The sequence below is a fragment of the Engraulis encrasicolus genome, chromosome 18, assembly GCF_034702125.1.
Source record: "Engraulis encrasicolus isolate BLACKSEA-1 chromosome 18, IST_EnEncr_1.0, whole genome shotgun sequence".
Taxonomy (NCBI): Eukaryota; Metazoa; Chordata; class Actinopteri; order Clupeiformes; family Engraulidae; genus Engraulis; species Engraulis encrasicolus.
In genome coordinates, this window is record NC_085874.1 from 39,104,503 (window position 1) to 39,127,002 (window position 22,500).

The 22,500-nt window shown below is 47.7% G+C and overlaps 1 protein-coding gene across 1 annotated transcript in view; it reads left to right on the forward strand.

Annotated features, from left to right (window-relative positions):
* extl3 (exostosin-like glycosyltransferase 3) overlaps window positions 1–22,500 on the forward strand; it is a 77,367-nt gene that overhangs the window by 38,371 nt on the left and 16,496 nt on the right. The window contains exons 2-9 of the mRNA XM_063223594.1: window positions 4,511–5,807; window positions 6,621–7,010; window positions 7,485–7,709; window positions 8,725–8,907; window positions 9,764–10,201; window positions 11,491–11,946; window positions 12,520–12,594; window positions 15,927–16,054. Of these exons, the coding sequence (XP_063079664.1) occupies window positions 5,340–5,807; window positions 6,621–7,010; window positions 7,485–7,709; window positions 8,725–8,907; window positions 9,764–10,201; window positions 11,491–11,946; window positions 12,520–12,594; window positions 15,927–16,054 (2,363 nt within the window). The 5' untranslated portion in view covers window positions 4,511–5,339. The remainder of the gene's footprint in view (window positions 1–4,510; window positions 5,808–6,620; window positions 7,011–7,484; window positions 7,710–8,724; window positions 8,908–9,763; window positions 10,202–11,490; window positions 11,947–12,519; window positions 12,595–15,926; window positions 16,055–22,500) is intronic.

Consider the following 22,500-nt stretch of genomic DNA (forward strand, 5'->3'; position numbering starts at 1 on the left):
GGGGTGACATGTATGTCAATGTTTGTGAATGGGCAGCTGCAAGGCCAACTACAAGGGTCTTAAAGACTGGCTCCTAACCAGTCAGTACCTCAGTTATTGGAGAGTGCTGTGGAAGTTTAAGGTGACTCTTAACCTCTTAATATGTCTTCATATTGCAATCTTTCTGTTAAGCAATGCTTAGGTTCATTTTATGGTGTCCTGTGGTGTGACTGCTCTTATAGGAGGAAAAAAAAGTTTTTTTATTAATGAAAACACATATTAAGATTAAACACAATATCATTATCAAGTTAGCATGAGCTCAGATGTCAGTCATGTATACAAAAGGATTAAAATAGCCATAATGCAGTGAATTCTCTGTGGTGTGACTCCATTTTCCTGCGGTGTGACATGCCTATGCTATGTGTTGATGCAGGACACATTTTCCCAAAAATGGCAAAAATAAGGTGAAATTCCACAGACCACTAAGTGCTTTATTTTTTTCTATTTTTTTCCAATTTTTATCCATCATTTTTTTCACGAATTTGAAAAACTTTTTTTTTTTTTTTCGTTACGCCCTTAAACGTCAACCACCCGTGTACAGCTTGTGTGTGTGTCCGTTTGTGTGTGCCTGTGTCGTGCCCATCAGTCTCTGTGTGTGTGCTGTGTGTTCTTTTGAGTGAGCGTGCGTGTGTGTGGACAGCTTGTAAGTCTGTCAGTTTGTGTGTGCCCGTGCCGTGCCCATCAGTCTGTGTGCGTGTGTTCTTTTGAGTGTGCGTGTTTGTGTGTTCGTGTGTGTGCGCCTTGTGCGTGCGCCTTGTGTGCGTGCGCCTTGTGTGTGTGCGTGTGTGTGCGCCTTGTGCGTGCGCCTTGTGCGTGCCTGAGTTTCCCTTTTGTGTTTCTACATTATTACTCTTCCTTTACAAACGTCCATAGCAATGTGATCAGCCCGGGGCCCTTCTTTTTCAATAAGAACGCCGTTTCATCAGAGGAAGTACACATGCGCACACACACACACACACACACACACACACACACACACACACACACACACACACACACACACACACACACACACACACACACACACACACACACACACACACACACACACACACACACACACACACACACACACTTATTAAAAGGCTAGTCGAGGCTGTCATGGTAACCAAGCTGCTTCTGTTCCACTTTCTTTGCTTTTTGCTCTGTCTGTCTGTCTGACTGTAGCTCCGATGTTCTGGTCTCGCCACACGGATTACAAATCCTCCAACGCAAACTCATCAACACCTCTCTTGACAGGCGTCGAGTGTTGTGGTATTCGGTTTGTAGCCGGCAGTGTAGCTTTTCTTCTGTGAAGCAGGGGGCATTTGATGTTTTTTTTTGTTTTTTTAAAAACCCAGTTACATTGCAATAGCGCCCTCCAGATTTAATTATTCAGTCAGTAAGTCTGTGTTATTGTTAAAAGCAACAGCAGTATAGGCTTTGTAGCCCTGAAAAAGGAGGGGTTTGGACAGGCAGACTCCGTTTGGAGGGGTAAGGGGTGTAGGGGTAAGGGTAGAAAAGTACAAATGGGATTGGCCCTAAGTACCATACAGTGCAAAGCCTTTGAAATGTCAGTGTTCGCTATGCTTGCCTTTTACACTACACATCTTTTAAACATGAAGAAGAAAAAAATGTCAGTTTTAATGGCACGTAGGCCAAAGTAGGTGGACTACTGGTGGAACTTTTCTTTTTGAAAGTGAAAGCCCAACTGGGAAACTCCAACTCCCATTGTCATTGTTACACAGCACCCCACAGCACACAAGTGTCCACTGCACACAACAAAATTGCATTTATGCCTCACCCGTGCAAGGGGGTAGCCCCCAATGGCGCCACAAGGGAGCAGTGCGGCGGGACGGTACCATGCTCAGGGTACCTCAGTCATGGAGGAGGATGTGGGAGCGCACTGGTTAAATACTCCCCCCCCCCAAACAACCTGGCGGGTCAGGAGTCGAGTAGCAGGAGTGGCATCGTTTCACTTTCAGTCAAGGACTTCTCCTCGAAAATAGTTGCATAGTGTTTTCGGCTTGTTTTTTGATCACCATGGTGATCAGGTCATGAGCAGCCAGCTTCCTTCCTGTTCGCTGATTGAGACGTCGCTCTGTGGCGTGGAATGCCAGTCACACGCACACGCAATCAACTTGATTGTAAACAGCGGCTCATGTTTCCATTGATGTGCTTGGTTGCCATTGACGGTGTTTCCCAACCTTTCTTGTCTTGCGTACCTCCCAAGTCTTTTTGTCATTTCATGAATGCCCCCTAACTTGTGCTCTAGATTTCTTCCTCTACTGCTGCATTCATCTATTATTACTATGTCTTCCCACATAACGTGTGCTGTGCAGTGTGCTCACGTGCCCCTAGTGGTACACACACCCATGTTTGGGGAAAAAAATGCCCTAGGAAGGAACACACTGATTCGTTGTAGTGTGAAGTACACCGGAGTTGAAAGTTGTGACTAAGCAAGTGAATTTCTTTTTGCGAGTTTTAAAGACTGTTCCTTCTGCATCCAAGAAACTTCATCAGTTTTTGTTTTGGTGTTATGTTAGGGCAGTGGGGGTTCTACAGCCCTCCGGGGGGCGTTGGAAATTGACTAGGATTCAGCTGAGAGGGGGTGGTGCTTCGTTGCCATTGAAGTCCATTAGTCCATTTTATTTTTTAATACTAATGGGGGTGGTGCCAGGCTTACGAGGAGGTCAAGGGGGCATTGGGAGCCTTATGATGGCGTCATGGGTGCGTTTGTTCAAAAAAGGCTGAGAAGCACTGTAGGAAACCATAATACGTCTCTGCCGAACCGGAGTGTGGATCTGCTTATGCCCTCTGTCTGGAATCTGTGGTTTCTTTCCCTCTTTAAAGACAAGAAATAGAAACATACAAAATCAAAACCAGTAGGTGCCACAGCTTTTATTAGGCCTAGGTCGGCTGTGCTTTGATCAGTGCCTCACTTCTCCGAGGGCTCTTGTTTTGGCTTGTAGCCTGCAGAGTTGGCACGCTAGAGACATCTGTGCAGCCGTGCGGCAATCGCTCGTTTTAAAATACAGCAGTGACTCATTCCCATGCTTGCATGATGCTTCCCATACCACATCTTCACTTATCCCCTCTTGGTCATCTGAGATTTTAGCCACACATCTAAAAGTGAGAAAATGAGAAAACAGATAAGTGCCATAGCTTTTGATGGGGCAAGTTAAAATTACAGCAGATTTGGTGAGATGACTCGTCGTGTTACCATGCTTTACAGTACATGCTAACATTATTACTGTACTGTACATTTTGACTGATGCACTCTTCCTCAGCTGAGATTTTAGACAGTTATAAAAGGAGAATGAGAAAATGCAAGCGCTAAGTGCCCTGGCTTTTACTAGGGCTAGTTCATTCCATAATCAGAGTGGCATTCCTAAAGGGTTTATGGACTTGGCATGCTGGATACATTAGCACAGCTGTGTGCCATTCGTTTGTTCCAGAGTAGCAGCGGCAGCAGCAGTGTTGGTGACTCATGAACATGCTTGAAGCATTTCACTGCTTTGACTCTCACTCTCAGCCCTATGCTGCATGGGTGTATTGTGGATGGTGGGGACATGTCCATACCCCTTTTGAGGTATTGAACCTAGCTTGTCCCCACCACTTTTTCACAAGTAAGTTATAATGCAAAAAATAGCACTCCTGGACAATTAACCATATCAATGTCCCCATCACTTTCCAAGCCAAACCTACGCCTTTGCTCTGCTGAACGTCACATCCATGCAAACACCGATGGGTGGAGAGCTTTGTGAAGAGCCATAGACCAGTGTTTCTCAAACTTTTTGAGACCGAGCAGAGCACCACTTTGTCCCCCTAAAAATGTTGAGGGACCACCTGTCACAAAGCTAATTTTGATGCAGATCACTGACTTTTTATTCACATAGAAGCCTGTCTTATTGATGAATATAAGTCTTAAGCTATGTTTAGCTTTGTAATTATGCTACAAATAGGCTACTGCTAGCTTGTCTTGGAGATGTAGAATTCCCCTCGCGGACCACCTGAGCTCTGTCACGGACCACCAGTGGTCCCCGGACCACACTTTGAGGATCACTGTTATAGAGAAACGCACAGTGGTGCTCTGCACGAGTGTTGGTTTGCAAGTCTGTTCTGCACTCGCACACAAGCTCAAGCAGAGGGGAATGTGTTTCACGTAGCGTAGCCTTCCTTTTGGAAGTATGTAGACAAATGGCAAAAAAAATTGTTTCAACTCAATTCTGTGAAATTTTATATAGTTTTTTCCATATAACTTACTCTCAATGGGCTATTCAAAATAAAGATGCATGGTTCAGTTACTGCATTGAGCAACAGATTCAGCGCACATCTGATGACATTTTCAGTGTTAGCATGAATATTAGTGCTGATTTGTCTTTTTCCACATTTAATCAAACTCTTTTCTCTCTCTCTCTCTCTCTCTCTCTCTCTCTCTCTCTCTCTCTCTCTCTCTCTCTCTCTCTCTCTCTCTCTCTCTCTGGTATAGATCCTGCACGTCTGAAGGCGTCCATTGTCCCGAACACCCCCCCAACAACAACACCAACACCACAAGGCAGCGATCCTCTCATCTGCTTTCTCCATCCTTACGCATGGGCAGCTAGAGGAGAGAGGAGAGGGGTGCTGAGCCATGGTCCGTCATAGCAGGCTGGAGAATACCCATGGTGCATCAGCGCAGGCTGGAGGAGGGTACCCATGACTCCCATGGTATTCCCAGCAGGGCCCCCCCTGCCATCTGCTGCCTCTGCCCAGGAAAGCTGCCATCTCCTCGGGTAGCCCTGGAGGGTTACTGCCTCCCCCCTACCCTACCCGACCCGACCAACTGAGTCACTCACTGACTGACTGACAGTCCTTTTATGAAGCGAAGGGGCACTTCTTCCCGTTACATGTGTCTGTGATGCTCGCTGCGTGAAAGACAGAAGATGAAATTCCCCTTCATTTCATTGATGGCCCTGTGGATTAGCAAGAGTTGTGAGGCGTCGACATCCCTGACGAAGACTTGGAGATGCATAGGAGGTTTAGCGCTACACTGTTGAGAGAGGAACCGCTCAAGTGAAAACGTCATTGATCATTCTTGTTTTTTGTTGTTTTGGATCTACAACTTTTAACTTTTTTTTTTTTTTTTTTTAAACCCCCTGCAATGTGGACAAGGTCAAAGCATGGGTTCCGCTGCTGACCCCCCGTGTCGACGCTCTAGTCTCGTCCACACCCAGTCCGAGGGAGAGTGAGGTAGCCGACCAACCGGCCGTGACGTAACCGCGTCCGACCGCGAATCCCGCCGACTGGCCGACTGGCCGACCGGCCCCAGCCACTGAGCCATGCAGCGTAACGGCGGTGGTGGCGGCTTGCTGGGCGGGGGCATGGGTGGCGGTGGCGGGCTTGGCGGTGGCGGCGGTGGGGGTGGGGGCGGCGGGCAGCCCTGGGTGTTCCGGCGCGTGCGTCTCACCTGGCTCAGCTTCATGCTCTTCTTCATCCTGGTCTTCTTCCCGCTCATCGCCCACTACTACCTCACCACCATCGACGAGGCCGGCGGGCCCGACAAGCGCATCTTCGGCCCGCGACCCGGTGGCGAACTGTGCGAGGCCAAGCACGTGCAGGACCTGTGCCGCATCCGCGAGTCCGTGAGTGAGGAGCTGCTGCAGCTGGAGGCCAAGCGGCAGGAGCTGAACGGCGAGATTGCGCGGCTCAACCTGCGCATCGAGGCCTGCAAACGCAGCATCGACAGCGCCAAGCAGGACCTGCTGCAGCTCAAGAACGTCATCAGCCAGACCGAGCACTCCTACAAGGTGACATGCGATTTTAATGTGTCATTTTTAGTTTTGTTTTTTTATGTGCGTTCTGTGTTTGTATTGCATTCCATGTATTGTCCCAAAATGCTGTATGAGTGTTTCAGTGACTGTTAAAGCCTAACACAAGGAAACCATGTTACATTACATTGCATGACGTTTCATTTGACGTTTCATGATGTTGCATTTGGCAGACGCTTTTCGACCAAAGTGACTTACAACCGAAGACATAATCATAGTCAACATCACTAGCAGATACAAAGTGCACAGGACATATACAGAACAGCAAGTGCATACTAAGTGGTGTTGGTGGGTTTTTAAATATAATTTATTTAATTTTTTTCCATGTGTAGTTCTGATTGTATTGCATTCCATGTGTTGTCTGAATATACCGTATGAGTGTTGCGCGTGTTGCAGTGACTTTTTAAGCTTAACACGAATCCCCCCCTCCCTGGGGACATCTCTCTCTCTCTCTCTCTCTCACGCTCTCTCTCGCTCTCTCTCTCTCTCTCTCTCTCTCTCTCTCTCTCTCTCTCTCTCTCTCTCTCTCTCGCTCTCTCGCTCTCTCTGTCCCTGTCTCTTTCTCTCTCTCTCTCTCTCTCTCTCTCTCTCTCTCTCTCTGTGTCTGTCCCCCTCTCTCTCTGTCTGAATCTCTCTCTCTCTCTCTGTCTCTCTCTTTCTGTCTGTCTGTCCATCTCTCTCTCCCTCCCTCTCTCTCTCTCTCTCTCTCTCTCTCTCTCTCTCTCTCTCTCTCTCTCCCTCTCTCTCTCTCTTCCTGTTTCTCTCTCTCTCTCCCCCCCCCCCTCTCCACAGGAGCTCATGGCCCAGAACCAGCCCAAGCTCTCGCTGCCCGTGCGGCTGGTACCCGACAAGGACGACCCGGGTCTGCCGCCGCCCAAGTCGCCGCGGGCGTGCCGGCTGCGCTCGTGCTTCGACTACGCCCGCTGCCCCATGACCTCGGGCTTCCCCGTGTACGTCTACGACAGCGCCTCGTACCCGTGGGGCGAGCACATCGACCCGCTGGTCAAGCAGGCCTTCGCCGCCGCGGTCAAGAGCAACATCTACGTGACGGACGACCCCGCCATCGCCTGCCTGTACGTGGTGCTGGTGGGGGAGTTGCAGGAGCTGGCCTCGGGGGGAGGCGCACCCCCCTCCTCCTCTTCCTCCTCCTCCATGCCCCCTCCCTCCGACCTGGAGAAGCAGGTGCCGTTTTTAGATGTTTTATTATTACTTATATATTGATTATATTATTGTATTATGTTCTATTATATTATTATATTATATTATGATTATATTATTATATACTTATATATTGACTCAACATATTTTGACCCCATAGCTTTTGCCTTTTTCATGTGTACTTTTTTAAAATCAACCGTATTCTATGTATGTCTATATATTCTATTTTTCATTTAATTTTCATCTATTTGTTTTTATATATTGTTGTTAGTCTAACTGTTGAGCACATTAAGCTGCACGTCTTGTATGAATTGTGCGATACAAATACAGTTGTTATTGTAATTATTAGTTAACGTCACAGTGTACTTTCAGTAATTGTCAGCAATCAATGTAACAGGGACACACAGACCACAGAAGTTTGAAATTGCACTCCAATGTAATATTATATTTATTATTATTATTTATTATTATTATTGTTGTTGTTGTTATTGTTATTAGCTGCGAGAGCTCCCGTACTGGAGGTCCGACGGCCACAACCACCTGCTGGTGCACCTGTCCAGGAAGTCGCTCACCCAGAACTTCCTGTACAACGTGAGCACGGGCCGGGCGGCGGTGGCCCAGTCCACCTTCCTGGAGAGCCAGTACCGCGAGGGCTTCGATCTGGTGGTGGCGCCGCTGGTACACGCCCTCTCGGAACCAAACTTCCTGGAAGTGCCCCCTCAGGTATAAGTCATCCAAGCTCGACTGTACTGTACATTGGTATTACGTGTTCTTTACCTACTGTATTTATGCCTGGGTCAAAAACGTGCAAAATGGCATTGTCATTCAGTGTAACGGATGCCTTTTGCTGACTGTAACTGTAAAAAACATGACTCTTTTTATTTATTTATTGTTACAGGGAATTCATGAAAGCCTCGCTGTCATCCATTCACTTGAAACAATTTAAAAATCTTTTTTTTTCCGCAGTTACAGTCGGCGGAAGGTGTCCGTAACACCGAATGACAGACGTCTTTGACCCGCCTGCATAATGCCTATCTGCACACTTGAGACTGAGTCTAGAACATATTTATTATGTCATATCAGCTTATTTGTGGTCCCTCCACAGGTATAAGTCACGCATCTCTGTCAGGCATCTCAGGCACTGTACTGTACTCTACGTTGGAGTTACGCATTCTTTACCTACTGAATAGAGTTCGCAAGCCCTGTGAAAAGGGCTGAGGCATAGCAACATTGCTTTGTTATCGTTACGTTTCGTTTGGTCAACACGTCCATGTGGTTGTGCTGTGCCTGTCGCTAATAAGGGAAGGATGCGGGACACGCGAATGTCGGTTGTTGACGGCTGTCTTGTATTTTTGTCAAACCTTAATCTCTATGGCCCGTAACGTGGTGGGAATTCCGCTTATCTTTTGAAGGAGGTAACCAACGCACACCAGAGGTTTCGAGGTGCAGGTAGCGGGTGCAAGATCAATTTTGTAGGAGAAGATACCGCACACTCTTGTCCATCGTGCTGCAATTTATTTACAAAACAACGTTTCGGCCCGTCTGGCCTTTCTCAAGTTTTTTGAATTCCACTTAGAACACGATGTGGTTAAATGCTAATCCACTGCATACAAGTTGATGTCACCCACTTGTGAGTTCTATTTGTGGCTGCCTAATGCCTATCCTATATAGCTTGGTTTACTGGGACGTGTGTTTTTGTTCTTCATTCCAACGGGACGTCTCTCTTCTCCCCCGTCAGGTTCCGGTGAAGAGGAAGTACCTGTTCACGTTCCAGGGCGAGAAGGTGGAGTCTCTTCGCAGCAGCCTGCTGGAGGCCCCGCCCCAGTCCTTCGAGGAGGAGATGGAGGGCGACGGCCCCGCCGACTACGACGACCGCATCATCACCACGCTCAAGGCAGTGCAGGACAGCCACCTCGACCAGGTCAGGGGCGTTTTTTAATTTAACCCATTGTGTCCTGGAGAGACATGTACGTTTTTTGCAGGATTTTGAGATTTTAGCAGTTTTTTTGTTAACTATGTGGGTATGTTAGAGCTGAATGAACACATTACAATGGAAGGGGAGGGTCTTGGCTTTTACATGTATCTCATTTCATTGTTTGTATGTGCTTCGGAGGCTGAGATATTCAGGATTTAATAGGTAGAGGGGCACCCTTTCCCAAAAGGGGCTTAGGACAAAATGGGTTAAAGGAGTGCGTCCACTCTCCGTTGATGTCCATTGTAACGTGAAATAGTTCCAGGCCCTACTTGACTGTGAGCAAATGGAAAATTAATGGCAGTCATTGGGGATACATTCGTAGCTTTAAATAATAAAAAAAAGAATTAAACCTATATCATGAATTTACTCAAACTTTTTCTTTAGGCACCGTTTTAAGGCACCATCCACCTCCCACCTTGGCAAGGACCCCTGAAAAGATTTTGTGTCGTTTGTCATTTGTGTGAATGCTATTTTTAAAGCTGCTTTTACAGCATATTGTACAAACTAGAAACTGCATGACATAGCCTTTCCAGTGGTCACATGCAATGGTGTAGTCTTCTTTTTTTGTGGTGGGTATACTGTATATTTGAGCATATTTTGAGGTGGGTATATGCTGTATATAATTGTGCTATTCTAAATGATGGATCAATCGATTTTGGGTGGGTATACTGAAATCCCCGAAATTTTCAAGTGAGTATATGGCGTATACCTGCGTTCTACATAGATCACTGGTCACATGCATCTATTAGCGTCTAACCGCCCACCCAGTTTGACCTACAATGTTGCGTTGTAACCGCCGCAGGTGCTGGTGGAGTTCACCTGTAAGAACCGCCCGCGGCCCAGCCTCCCCACCGAGTGGGCCCTGTGCGGGGAGCGGGAGGAGCGCCTGGAGGTCCTCAAGGCCTCCACCTTCTCGTTGGTCATCGCCCCGGGCGACGGCCAGCTGATCGCCTCGGCGGGCTGCGGGATGCGTCTCTTCGAGGCTCTGGAGGTGGGCGCCATCCCTGTCGTCCTGGGCGACCACTCCAAGCTGCCGTACCACCACCTGATTCGCTGGAGCGAGGCGGCCATCCTGGTGCCCAAGCCCCGCATCACCGAGCTCCACTTCCTGCTGCGCAGCCTGTCGGATAACGACCTGCTGGCCATGCGGCGGCAGGGGCGCTTCCTCTGGGAGACCTACTTCTCCACCTCCGAGACGGTGCTCGGCACCATCCTGGCCAGCATACGCACCAGCATACAGGTATGCAGCAAACAATAATATCCAAGCCAATGTACGCACCAGCGTACAGGTATGCAGCATACAATAACACAATAATATAATAATATCCTGGCCAGCATACGCACCAGCATACAGGTATGCAGCATGCAATAACATCCTAGCCAGCATACGCACCAGCATACAATAGCACAATAATGTTAGTGATGTTAATGTACTTAAGAGAGATGCTGCTCGGTACCATACTGGCCATACGCACTAGCATACAGGTATGCAGCATACAATAACACAGTATTATACGCACCAGCATACAGGTGTAACAATACAATAATATCCTAGCCAGCATATGCACCAGCGTACAGAATACAATAATATATAATGTCAAACACAAGCAGGTAATTGGAGTGCTTCTGGGTCTTCACCTTTTTTCCTTGGTGCTCATCAGTGTAGGGGCTCTCAAACTTGGTCCAGGAAGACAGATGCTGAGGCACTCAAGGTTGCAATTTTTTTTACTTTTTTATTTGGCTACAATGCCTACGCGTTTTGGCCCTTATACGCCCTGAAGAAGGCCATAAGGGCCGAAACGCGTAGGCATTGTAGCCAAATAAAAAAGTAAAAAAAATTGCAACCTTGAGTGCCTCAGCATCTGTCTTCCTGGACCAAATATATAATGTCATAATATCCTAGCCAGCATACGCACCAGCGTACAGGTATACAGCAAACCATAACACAGTATTAAATGCACCAGCGCACAGGTATATAGAATACAATAATGTACAATTTAATAATATACTGGCCACTCACTCCTCCCACCCAAGTGCAAAAGTGAATTACAAAGTAATTCATGTGGTCTGGCAAAACCAGGCTAGGTCTTAAGATTTTTTTTTACGTGGTTTTGCGCATAAACTAAGCCAATCATGCTCTCCACAAGACCTTACCATAACACAACGGTGTAACACAGTGTGTTAATTCTAGGCCATAGAGCCGAATTTCATTATGGCGCTTTTGTTGTTCAGTTCACACTACGTAGTGTGTGATCATGTCATCTCTTGCGCTCAAGGGATCGTCTGTTTTTGGTTTTGACTTAGTGTCATCCTGTCTTGCTAATGCCTTGTTCTAGGTCTTGACCTGGTCTTGGTGTTGACTGGTCTGCCTTGGTCTTGGTCTTGGTCTTGGTCTCGGACTAAGTGGTCTTAACTACATCACTAATTGTCAATGTCACGCGCTACCACAAGTCCCGACGGCGCTGATCCATTCTCGCAGTCTAATTTAGTAATCATTAAGTATAATGTTAATGTGGTTCATCACGGCAGGTCCCGGCGGCGCCGATCCGCGAGGAGCCGGCGGTGGAGATCCCCCACAAGGCGGGCAAGCTGGCCGGCACGGACGCCAACATGGCCGACAACGGCGACCTGGACCTGGGGCCCGTGGAGACCGAGCCGCCCTACGCCTCGCCGCGCTTCCTCCGCAACTTCACCTACACCGCCGCGGACCTGTACCGCACCTGGAACCGGGCGCCGGGGCCCTTCCACCTCTTCCCCCACACGCCCTTCGACCCGGTCTTGCCCTCCGAGGCCAAGTTCCTGGGTTCGGGCACGGGCTTCCGGCCCATCGGCGGCGGCTCCGGGGGCTCGGGACGCGAGTTCCAGGCAGCGCTGGGCGGCAACACGCCCCGGGAGCAGTTCACGGTGGTCATGCTGACGTACGAGCGTGAGGAGGTGCTGATGAACTCGCTAGAGCGCCTCAACGGCCTGCCCTACCTCAACAAGGTAAAGAGGGATCCAACTCTGTAAGATCATACAAGCAAAAATACTGAATCAAACCAAGATAACGCAAAACACGCCCAGTCAATGCAAAAGCGTGTGCTCAAGGTCCGAAGGTCTCCTAACCGAAAGTCTCCTAAAGGGGCGTTCACCCGACATAAAGTGGATACCGGAAAAGAAACAAAATGACGCTTCTTCTTAGATCCACCTTCTTTGATACAAGTGTGAATATTTACCTTATTTCTGCAAAGACAATTAATGATCTGCCCTACCTCAACAAGGTAAAAAAGGATCCAACTCTGTACGATCATACAAGTGTCAATATTTACCTTATTTCTGCTAAGACAATTCATGATCTGCCCTACCTCAACAAGGTAAAAAAGGATCCAACTCTGTAAGATTATACCTTGATAACCCATTGCACTTGGTCTTTTGTCCTTGGGACACAGAAAAAAAGTCTGCAAAGAAATAAATCTGTCTGTCTGTCTCTCTCTCTCTCTCTCTCTCTCTCTCTCTCTCTCTCTCTCTCTCTCTCTCTCTCTCTCTGTCTCTCGTTCTCTCTCTCTCTACCTCAACAAGGTGGTGGTCGTCTGGAACTCGCCCAAGCCGCCCTCCGACGACCTCATCTGGCCCGACATCGGACTGCCCATCGTGGTGAGTACACGGGAAGCCACTGCTTTTAAATGTCACTCTACAGCAGTGATTCTCAAACTTTTTCAGACCGAGGACCACTATGTCCCCCCAAAAATGTTCAGGGACCACCTGTCAACTGAATTGAGAGTTGACGAGTGCTATTTCGACACTTAATATTGATGCAGATCACTTACTTTTTATTCCCATTTTAAAACCCTGTCTTATTGTGGTGAAAATATGACTAGAGGCATGTTTGGCTTTGTAATTATGTTACAAATGCTAGCCTTCTGCTAGCTAGAAATCCCTTTGCGGACCACCTGAGCTCTGTCGCGGACCACCAGTGGTCCCCGGACCACACTTTGAGAATCACTGCTCTACAGTACTCAATCAGTTAGCCCATTCACTCATCGGACTGCCCATCGTGGTGAGTTTTAGCCTAAGCCCTTTTTGGGAAAGGGCGCCCTCTGCCTATGGGGCACCTAAGTCACGCCCTTCTACTTCCGATCCATGGGGCAGGAGCTCGCAAAATTTTGAATGCGAGTTAATGGAGCGAGTCAAGCTAAATCCTCATCCCGTGTGGCATGTGCTCCGGATTTCACATATGATGACAGTGAATTTGAAAGGTTTGGATTTGCGTCGTAACACCACTCATTTTCGGCACGCAAGAAACGTTATTTTAGCTTTTGTGCAAAACTGTGTTGGAGACTACACTTGCGCCTCGCATATCTGACGTGAACCGAGGCACAGCCAACCCTACCGCTGCACCGTGGCTTAAGTGGCTGCACGTCGGACATGCGACGTCTGTTGTGTAGTCCAAATAATTACATATTTTTGCACACTCACAACTCAAAAATCGCTTGCCAAGTGAAGTCAACAAGCACACAATTGGTTGTTATTAATTCTGAGGCACAGCATATGTGTGATCGACGGGGAAATGCGAGGTGGGTCGGAAAATAGCTTTGATCAGTCCATTACAGCCCAGTCAAAAGTTTTTCCGTTGCCAGCCCCAGAAGCCGCCCGGAAGGGGTGGAGACTTAGGTGCCCCATTGTGGTACCGGTATATTAAATCCTAAATATCTCAGTCTCCGAAGCACGTAAAATTTGCATTTAAAAGCCAGGACCCTCATTTTGCATTAGAATGTGTTCATTCAGCTCTAACATACCGACATTTTAATAAAAAAAACCCCTCAAATCTCAAGAGCCTGAATGCAGCATATATGTGTCTCCAGGCTAAAATGGGTTAAATGGGTTACGCATGTAGGCACTGCTTTTAACCCATATTAAACTAAGGCACCTGCAAAAAACACAGGTGAGAAGTGTGTGGGTTTACGCTAGCCTCGTAGGGTCCTGCTAACGGTTAGCTAACCCCATCTCTGCCATAGGTTTGTGTTAGCATGGCTAGGTTGTGTGTACCAAATTAGACCATGCTGCTTTTGTTCTGACACAAGTTGTCATTTTAGGTAAAGTAATTACACAGTCCCCCAATTGTGTGCTTTGAAATGCGCAAAAACGGTTGTTATATCAATTCTTCTCAGAGTCCCCAATGGTGGGTCCGTATGTAGCGTCCGTTTCCATAGACTAAGTGAAGGCTATGCAAAACTGAATGGGACCACGAGGTCGACCATCTTTGACCATATACGGTCGGTTTCGCCGCCAGTTTTGTCGGTGGAAGTTCCTGCGGAATCCTATGGCAACGCTTTAACTCTTCTTATCAAAGGCTTTTCTGCACTTTCTGTTTTCGACCGATGCTCACTTCCTGGATCTAAAGTAGAACTACATGTATGTCAATGGCGAACTCTTACTTCAATGACTCTGCTCCGGCCTACTGTGTGTTGCTACGGCTGTGTCCTGCTCATGTGTGATGGATTAAATGCAGAGCTCGTACTTCACTGTGCACACTGCATGCTGTGTGTGGTGTGTATGTAGGAAAATACCACGTGATTGCATTGTCCAACAGGAAATTATAATTTATTTTCACTTCATCATGACATTGAACACTATGGGGCACCTAAGTCACGCCCTCTACTTCCTGGTTCATGGGGCAGGGGGAGTCAAAAAATAATTTCTGGGCTTGAAAATGAGTGTTTTTTTGACACCAATCCAAACCTTGGACCTCCACCTATGCACCACAAATCCAAAAACCACTCATTTTCAAGCCCAGTAATCATTTTTTGACTCCCTCTGCCCCATGACCCAGGAAGTAGAGGGCGTGACTTAGGTGCCCCATATGCCTCTCAGGGGGGCAGTTTTTAAAGCTATGGGCCACGACAGGACAGGCAAATCAAATGATCCATCCATCACTCCACCACACATTACAAGCCATTATTATTATAGTGGGTCTTACTGTAAGTGCAAGTCTTGATATTGTTAAAATGATTGTGCAAGCCAGAGCAGAAGTTTCTTTATACGATTGCCTACCCCTGATTTACCGAACCTCCCCTGCCATAAAAAGGATTGGACGTAACCTGCATTTTAAGTAGCCTAACCCTAGTCCATTGTTGGTGGTCCCCTGGATGTGCGATTAAATTTTAATGATGTTACTGTTTGGTTTGCCGCAGCAGGACACAAAACGAGAGAGAAAGACAGAGCGAGAGAGAGAGAGAGTGCGCACGTGAGAAAGATATGCAAGTTTGAATGACATTTCAATAATCACGGAGCATCTGTGGAATGTAAAATCCCATCATTAATTAAAGGCATCCTCATAGGAGATTTCAGTCATCCAGACTGCTGCGTCTCCCGTCCCTACTGTCTTGTCCTGTGCGGCTACATTCTTTCCTTCCTTCCTTCGCCAGCAGTGTTTCTTTCCTTCAATTTATTTCGTTCTATTTATTTATTTATTTATTTCCCCTTGTTGTTGTTTTAGTGTTTTTAGGCCATGTGTCTCTTGAAGGCCACCAGGGAAAATATTTTTTTTTTGGTGTCATTTTGTTTTGATCATGTGCTGCTGTGTGCTTGTTTAATGTTGAAGAGTTGTGACAGAAGCACTTTTCTCCCATGTCTGTTTCTCTACCTCTCTCCCTTCCTCTCTCTCTCTCTCTCTCTCTCTCTCTCTCTCTCTCTCTCTCTCTCTCTCTCTCTCTCTCTCTCTCTCTCTCTCTCTCCTCTCTCCCCTCTCTCTTTCTCTCTCTCTCTCTCCTCTCTCTCTCTCTCTCTCTCTCTCTCTCTCTCCTCTCTCTCTCTCTCTCTCCTCTCTCTCTCTCTCTCTCTCTCTCTCTCTCTCTCTCTCTTCTCCTACCCCTCCTTCACCCTCTCCTCTCCTCTCCTCTTCTCCCCCCCTCCTTCACCCTCTCCTCTCCTCTCCTGTCTCCTTTCCTCCCCTCTCCTTTCCTCTCCTGTCCGCTCCTCTCCTCTAGGTGGTGCGCACAGAGAAGAACAGCCTGAATAACCGTTTCCTGCCCTGGGACGCCGTTGAAACGGAGGCCATCTTGTCCATCGATGACGACGCCCACCTCCGCCACGACGAGATCATGTTTGGATTCAGGTGAGAGGAAGGGAGGGATGGCTAGTCATTTTAGATCGTGTTTGGATTCAGGTGAGAAGAAGGGGGGGAGGGGGTGGTCGCTGGTCGCTAGTCATTTTAGATGCTGTTAAGATTCAGGTGAGAGGAGGGGGGGGGTGGGGGTGTAGCTAGTCATTTTAGATCGTGTTTGGATTCAGGTGAGAGGAAGAGGGGGGATGGCTAGTCATTTTAGATCATGTTTGGATTCAGTGAGAGGGGTGGCCAGTCATATTAGATCATGTTTGGATTCAGTGAGAGGGGTCGCTAGTCATTTTAGATCGTGTTTGGATTCAGGTGAGAGGAAGGGGGGGGTCGCTAGTCATTTTAGATCGTGTTTGGATTCAGGTGAGAGGAAGGGGGGGTAGCTAGTCATTTTAGATCGTGTTTGGATTCAGGTGAGAGGAAGGGGGGGGGTCGTTAGTCATTTTAGATGCTGTTTGGATTCAGTGGGAGGAAGAGGTGGGGGGATGGCTAGTCATTTTAGATGCTGTTTGGATTCAGGTGAGAGGAGACGGGTGCTGGTGTGGGGGTGATGAGTGATCGTTTTCGTATTAAGATGACTGGTGTACAGATGATGAGTGATTGGGTTTGTATTTGGATTCAGGTAAGAGGAGACGCTGGTGGAGGCATAGGGAGACTTGAAAAAAATAGGTTGTCACATAATGGAATGTTCTAGCCTAGTAACGTAGCCCCACCCGCAGAAGTCATAAGCCTCTCGGTTAAAAATACAAATTATATCAATGGGGAAAATAAAAAACACTTAATACACCTGAAAAGGAGTGGGAAAAGCACAGCTTATTAAATCCTACCTCTACACATTCAAAACATATCATAATGCGTAATATGAACCTCAGTGTAATTCGAAACTATGCTATACAAAGTTACACATGCATATCCGTAGTCGCCAAGAAAAATTATGCACAAGTGTGATCGACTAGAGTTAGACTTGTTCAGCCCGCAGGCAAAACACATTGTACACACTGAACTCCCGTTACTCATTTAGAAAGCGTCAGTCATTCCCCTGAGCTGGGGCTGTCGTTTGTACAACAAGACTCACCATTGAAATGCTTAGTAACACGCACACACGCACGCACATACACACACATGCACGCACATATACACACATGCACGTACATACACACACATGCACGTACATGCACACGCACGCACGCGCACACACATGCTAACTCCCATACACACACACACAGACACATGCACTATAGAACATCATTGTACTACACACGCATGCACACATGAACATGTTTGTCCCAATGGTGAGCCGTGCTGTACAAATAACAGCATTACACTGGCAATGCAAGATGACAGTACAGACAAACACACACACACACACGCAAACAGACACAGACGCACACGCACAGACGCACACGCACAGACGCACGCAGACACACACACACACACACACACGCACACACACACACGCACACACACACACACGCACACACACACACGCACACACACACACGCACACACACACACACACACACACACACACACACACACACACACACACACACACAGGAATGCTATCCAGTGTTGCTACTGTAGATACTTTCTCTGATGTGGACCATTTAACCAAGTTTCATGGTAATCTAATTGATGGAAGGAAACCTGTTGTTGTTGTTGTGTAATGACACCTGTCAGATACTGTACATTGACATGCGCTCATGTCGTCATGCTATTAGTCCTGTTCTCAGATGCACTGAGTGACACATGAGTGGCAGTGATGGAGAATTAGCTCCAGGCTTATTTTGACGTGTGCACGCGTGTGTCTGTGTGCACGCGTGTGTCTGTGTGCACGCGTGTGCCTGTGTGTGCACGTGTGCCTGTGTGTGCGCGTGTGCCTGTGTGCGCATGTGTGTGTCTGTGTGCGCATCTGTGTGCGCCTATGTGTGTCTGTGTGCGTGCGCATTCCGGCATATACTGGTGCACGTTTGCAGTTCTTTGAAAGCTAGCGAGCGATGTGTGTGGGTGCCTGTGAGAAACTGGCATGGATGGATGCTCTTCTTACCTGGATTTCATCTGGATCCTGCCCAAGGTCTTGACTGGCGAAGGCCGTTTAAAGCCTCGTGCCAGGTCTTTTGAAGGGGATGTGTGGAGCTGGCGTGCAGGTGTGGATGTGTGTGTAGCAACACGCAGGGCCGTAATGAGACATTTTCAAATACAGGGGTCAATAACTGTGTGCTGTACTGCATGCTGTGCTTCAAACTCTTCAGTCAAACACTTCGTTTTCGTTATTCATTGTCTTGAGGATAAATGGGGGTGAATTTATCATTTACAATTCATCAGATTGAATTTATCATTGTTGATCATAGATCAATTTTACTCATACCTGTAGATAAAATATATATAAAATTTCTGGGGGGAAAAATACTGAGTTGTAGAGAGTTGCTTGTGCACAATCCCTGATGCTGAACAAAAAGATTTTTTCTTTCCTTTGGATTTTTTTCTTCTTTGAGTTATTTTTTCTTCTTTTTATTCATTCATTCATTGGCAATGACGTTTCGACCTCTCTGTCTTGGAATCTGAGGAAGACAGAGAGGTCGAAACGTCATTGCCAATGAATGAATGAATAAAAAGAAGAAAAAATAACTTAAAGAATAAAAAATCCAAAGGAGTGTGCGAACCTTTTTTCAAAAAAAAAAACTACTGAGGACATGACCTCTGTGTCCTCAATGGTAGTTACGGCCATGGATATGTTTAAACTGGCTACTGGCCAAGGGGTCTCACAGGGTGATGCGCTGGAAGACCTCAAGCATCCTCTGGAAAGCAAATTAAAAAGTGTCAATATTTACCCAAATCTAAAATTTGACACCGTGAGGCTTCCCTTCTCTCTCTCTCTCTCGCGCTCGCTCGCTCGTTCGCTCTCTCCCTCCCTCTCTCTCTCTCTCTCTCTTGCTCTTTCTCTCTCTCCCTCCCTCCCCATTTGAATGTCTCTTGCTCTGAGGTTTTGAGATGGCTAGCATAGCTGTGTGTGTGTCCATCTTCCCTCTGTCATTGAGGTGTGTGTGTGTGTGTGTGTGTGTGTGTGTGTGTGTGTGTGTGTGTGTGTGTGTGTGTGTGTGTGTGTGTGTGTGTGTGTGTGTGTGTGTGTGTGTGTGTGTGTGTGTGTGTGTGTGTGTGTGTGTGTGTCAATCTTCCCTTCCTTCCCTCTGTCATTGAGGTGTGTGTGTGTTTGTGTGTGTTTATTGGCATGCTAGCGGCGTAGTTGTCTACACATCATCTTCACTCCCTCACTGAGCTGAGATGGCTTACATAGCTGTGTACTGTGTGTGTGTGTTTGCAATCTTCCCTTCCTTCTCTCATTGAGGGGTTTGTGTGTGTGTTTGTGTTTGTGTCTGTGTGGGAGACAGAGTCTGAGCAAGCCCATCTGCCCTGGAGCCTGTCTGGACACGTCGTTTACTGCCGCCACCCCCACCACCCCCATCCCCACTCCCACGCCTCTCAAAAGGGGTCATTTGGCATAAATTATCCCCTAGTCCTGGAGGGAATCACACATTGCATCTCTCTCTCTCTCTCTCTCTCTCTCTCTCTCTCTCTCTCTCTGTCTCTCTCTCTCTCTCTCTCTCTCTCTCTCTCTCTCTCTCTCTCTCTCTCTCTCTCTGTCCGTCTCTCTCTCTCTCTCTCTCTCTCTCTCTCTCTCTCTGTCCGTCTCTCTCTCTCTCTCTCTCTCTCTCTCTCTCTGTCTCTCTCTCTCTCTCTCTCTCTCTCTGTCCCTCTTTCTCTCTCTCTCGGCCTGCTGCCCGTAGAGAGTTTCTAAGTAGGGAGAAGAAGGCGTGTATGTAAACAAGATGAGATTGAGATGGCTTTTAACAAGTCTGTATGTGAATATGTGCGTTGGGGGAGAGTGCGAGAGAGAGATGAGTGAGTGTGATAGTGGTATGCATGCATGTCTGTAGACAGGGAGGGGTGTGTGTGTGTGTGTGTGTGTGCACATGTTTGTTGACAGGGAGGGGTGATGTGTCGAGCATACCTTCAGATTAGGGAATGAGGTGTGCGTGCGTGAGTGCGCGTGCTATGCGTACCTGTGTGTGAGCATGCATGTGTGTAGACAGGGAGGTGTGTGTGCGCGAGTGTGTATGTGTGTATGCGCGTGTGTGTGTAGATGAGGGGGATAGTTCAGGGGTGTTGGTATTAGGGTTTGGGGGGGGGAGGGGTATTGGGGGGGTTGTGCTTCTAAGGTGCGGGACAGTTCAAGGGTGAAGGTATTGTGGTTGGTGGTCTTTTCGACCAGACTGCTCTGTCCTCGAGTCGAGAACAAGCTAGGCCTACTTCCTTGTTCTAACCTTCGTCGGTCTACGGACTGTGAGCTCTTCATTTGTTCCAAACTACCACGGTGGCTGTCAGTGCGATCAAACATGCACGTGATATAAAGATGTAATGTTTCATTTTCATTGTCGTCGGGTCTGTGAAGCTTAAAAAACAGCCGACACGTCTAGGTTACTCTTTGTATTGAAGGCAGTTTGAGCGTGGAATGACATCGCGCAGACCGTGCTTCAAAACAGGGCATAAACCAAAATTAACTGCATCATGGCTGCGACAAGCTCACTCTGTGGCACAAGTAGGAAGCATAACCCGCCCTTAAGAGGGGGAGGAATTCCTGGCATCTCACCTGGTGAAGTGTATCGCAGGTCAGCAACCACCTACATCTCTATTTGCCACGTTGTGCAAGTCAGACTGTGGATGGATGCGGGTGTGTCGTAGAGTGTGTGTATTTGCCTGATATGCACGTGTATGCATGCTATGCATTATCTGAATTTTGCAAGCACGAGTGTCCTTGTCTGGATGTGTTGCACGTGCAAGTGTGTGTGTGTGTGTGTGTGCGTGCATGCGCGTGTGCGTGCACATTGTGCGCTTGTGCATGGGTGTGCACATGGATGTGTGTGTGTATGCGTGTGTGTGTGTTGCGTATGCTGCTCGGATGTGTGCAATTATCTGCAATTATCCAGTGTTCATTAAATTCTCATTCCTATCAGTTTTAAATGCATTCTAGAGTCCCATGTCTAGTCATGTGTAGGACTGTGTTCTCTGGGTGTGTTGAGCGGCAGCTCTTGTGCTGCGTAGTACTGCATGGAAGAGATAGGAGGAGAGCCTGTATGCTATGTGCATTCACAACGGGCTTGGACATGTTGATGTTTTGTGTGTGCGTGTGCGTGTGTGTAGGTGTGCGTGTGTGTGTGTGTAGGTAGATGTATGTGTGTGTGTGTGTGTGTATTTCCAGAGCCACTCCTCAGTGGTAATTTGCCCCGGACCTTACTAGGCTGCAGTCCATAACGCCTGGGGACACTGAGGAGGAACAAGCAGTGTCTCTCTCTCTCTCTCTCTCTCTCTCTCTCTCTCTCTCTCTCTCTCTCTCTCTCTCTCTCTCTCTCTCTCTCTCTCTCTCTCTCTCTCTCCCCCCATTCTATAGAGCTAACACTGGCCACTTCAAACCAGCTCAATCACCAGCCACTCAGACACACTTCCACACTCCAGAAAACAGCTGCAGTGGACGATACAACACACACTTTCACCCTCGCAGTCTCGCTCTCTTTTTCTCCCTCTCTCCCTCTTTCTCTCTATCCCTCTTCGACTCTAATTTATATCCTTCTTTCTTCCCTGTTTCCTTTCTTTTTGCATTTGTTAATTTTGTGAAGCACATTGAGTTGCACCTGTGTATGTAATGCACTATACAAATAAACTTGCCTTGCCTTGCCTTGCATCCCTCTCTCCCTCTCTCTCTCTCTCTCTCTCTCTCTCTCTCTCTCTCTCGCTCTCAGACTCAGACACGCACGCAGTGCCTCTTTTTTTCTCCTCTCTCCGAAGCAAAGTCTGTAAATCCCATTTTTCTTTCTCCACCACTTAATCGCTCCCATTTTCTGTCTGTGTTTTTGTTTTCGCTGTGCTCTCGCTCTTGCTCTCGCACACACACACGCGCACGCACACACGCGCACGCACACACACACACACACACACACCACCACACACACACACACACACACACACACACACACACACACACACACACACACACACACACACACACACACACACAGACACAGAACACACACTAAATCGTCACTTACACTTGCACAGAGAAACACATGCATGCACAAATGTGCGCAGGCAGGCAGGCAGGCAGGCAGGCAGGCAGGCAGGCAGGCAGGCAGGCAGGCAGGCAGGCAGGCACGCACACACGCGCACGCACACGCACACACAAATATCAGTTCTCTCCAGCATCATCAAGACTCTCCTTGCATGCACACACACATTCAGATCGACCGAGAACTGTGCCTGGGCCCGTGTTCACAACCATCTTGTATTATTTTCAAAGTAAAAAAAAAAAATAGAGGGGGCGCTGTGGCGCAGCGCGCTAAGCCCCCCCACATTTGGGCTTGCATGACCATGGGGACCACGGTTCGAGTCCGGAC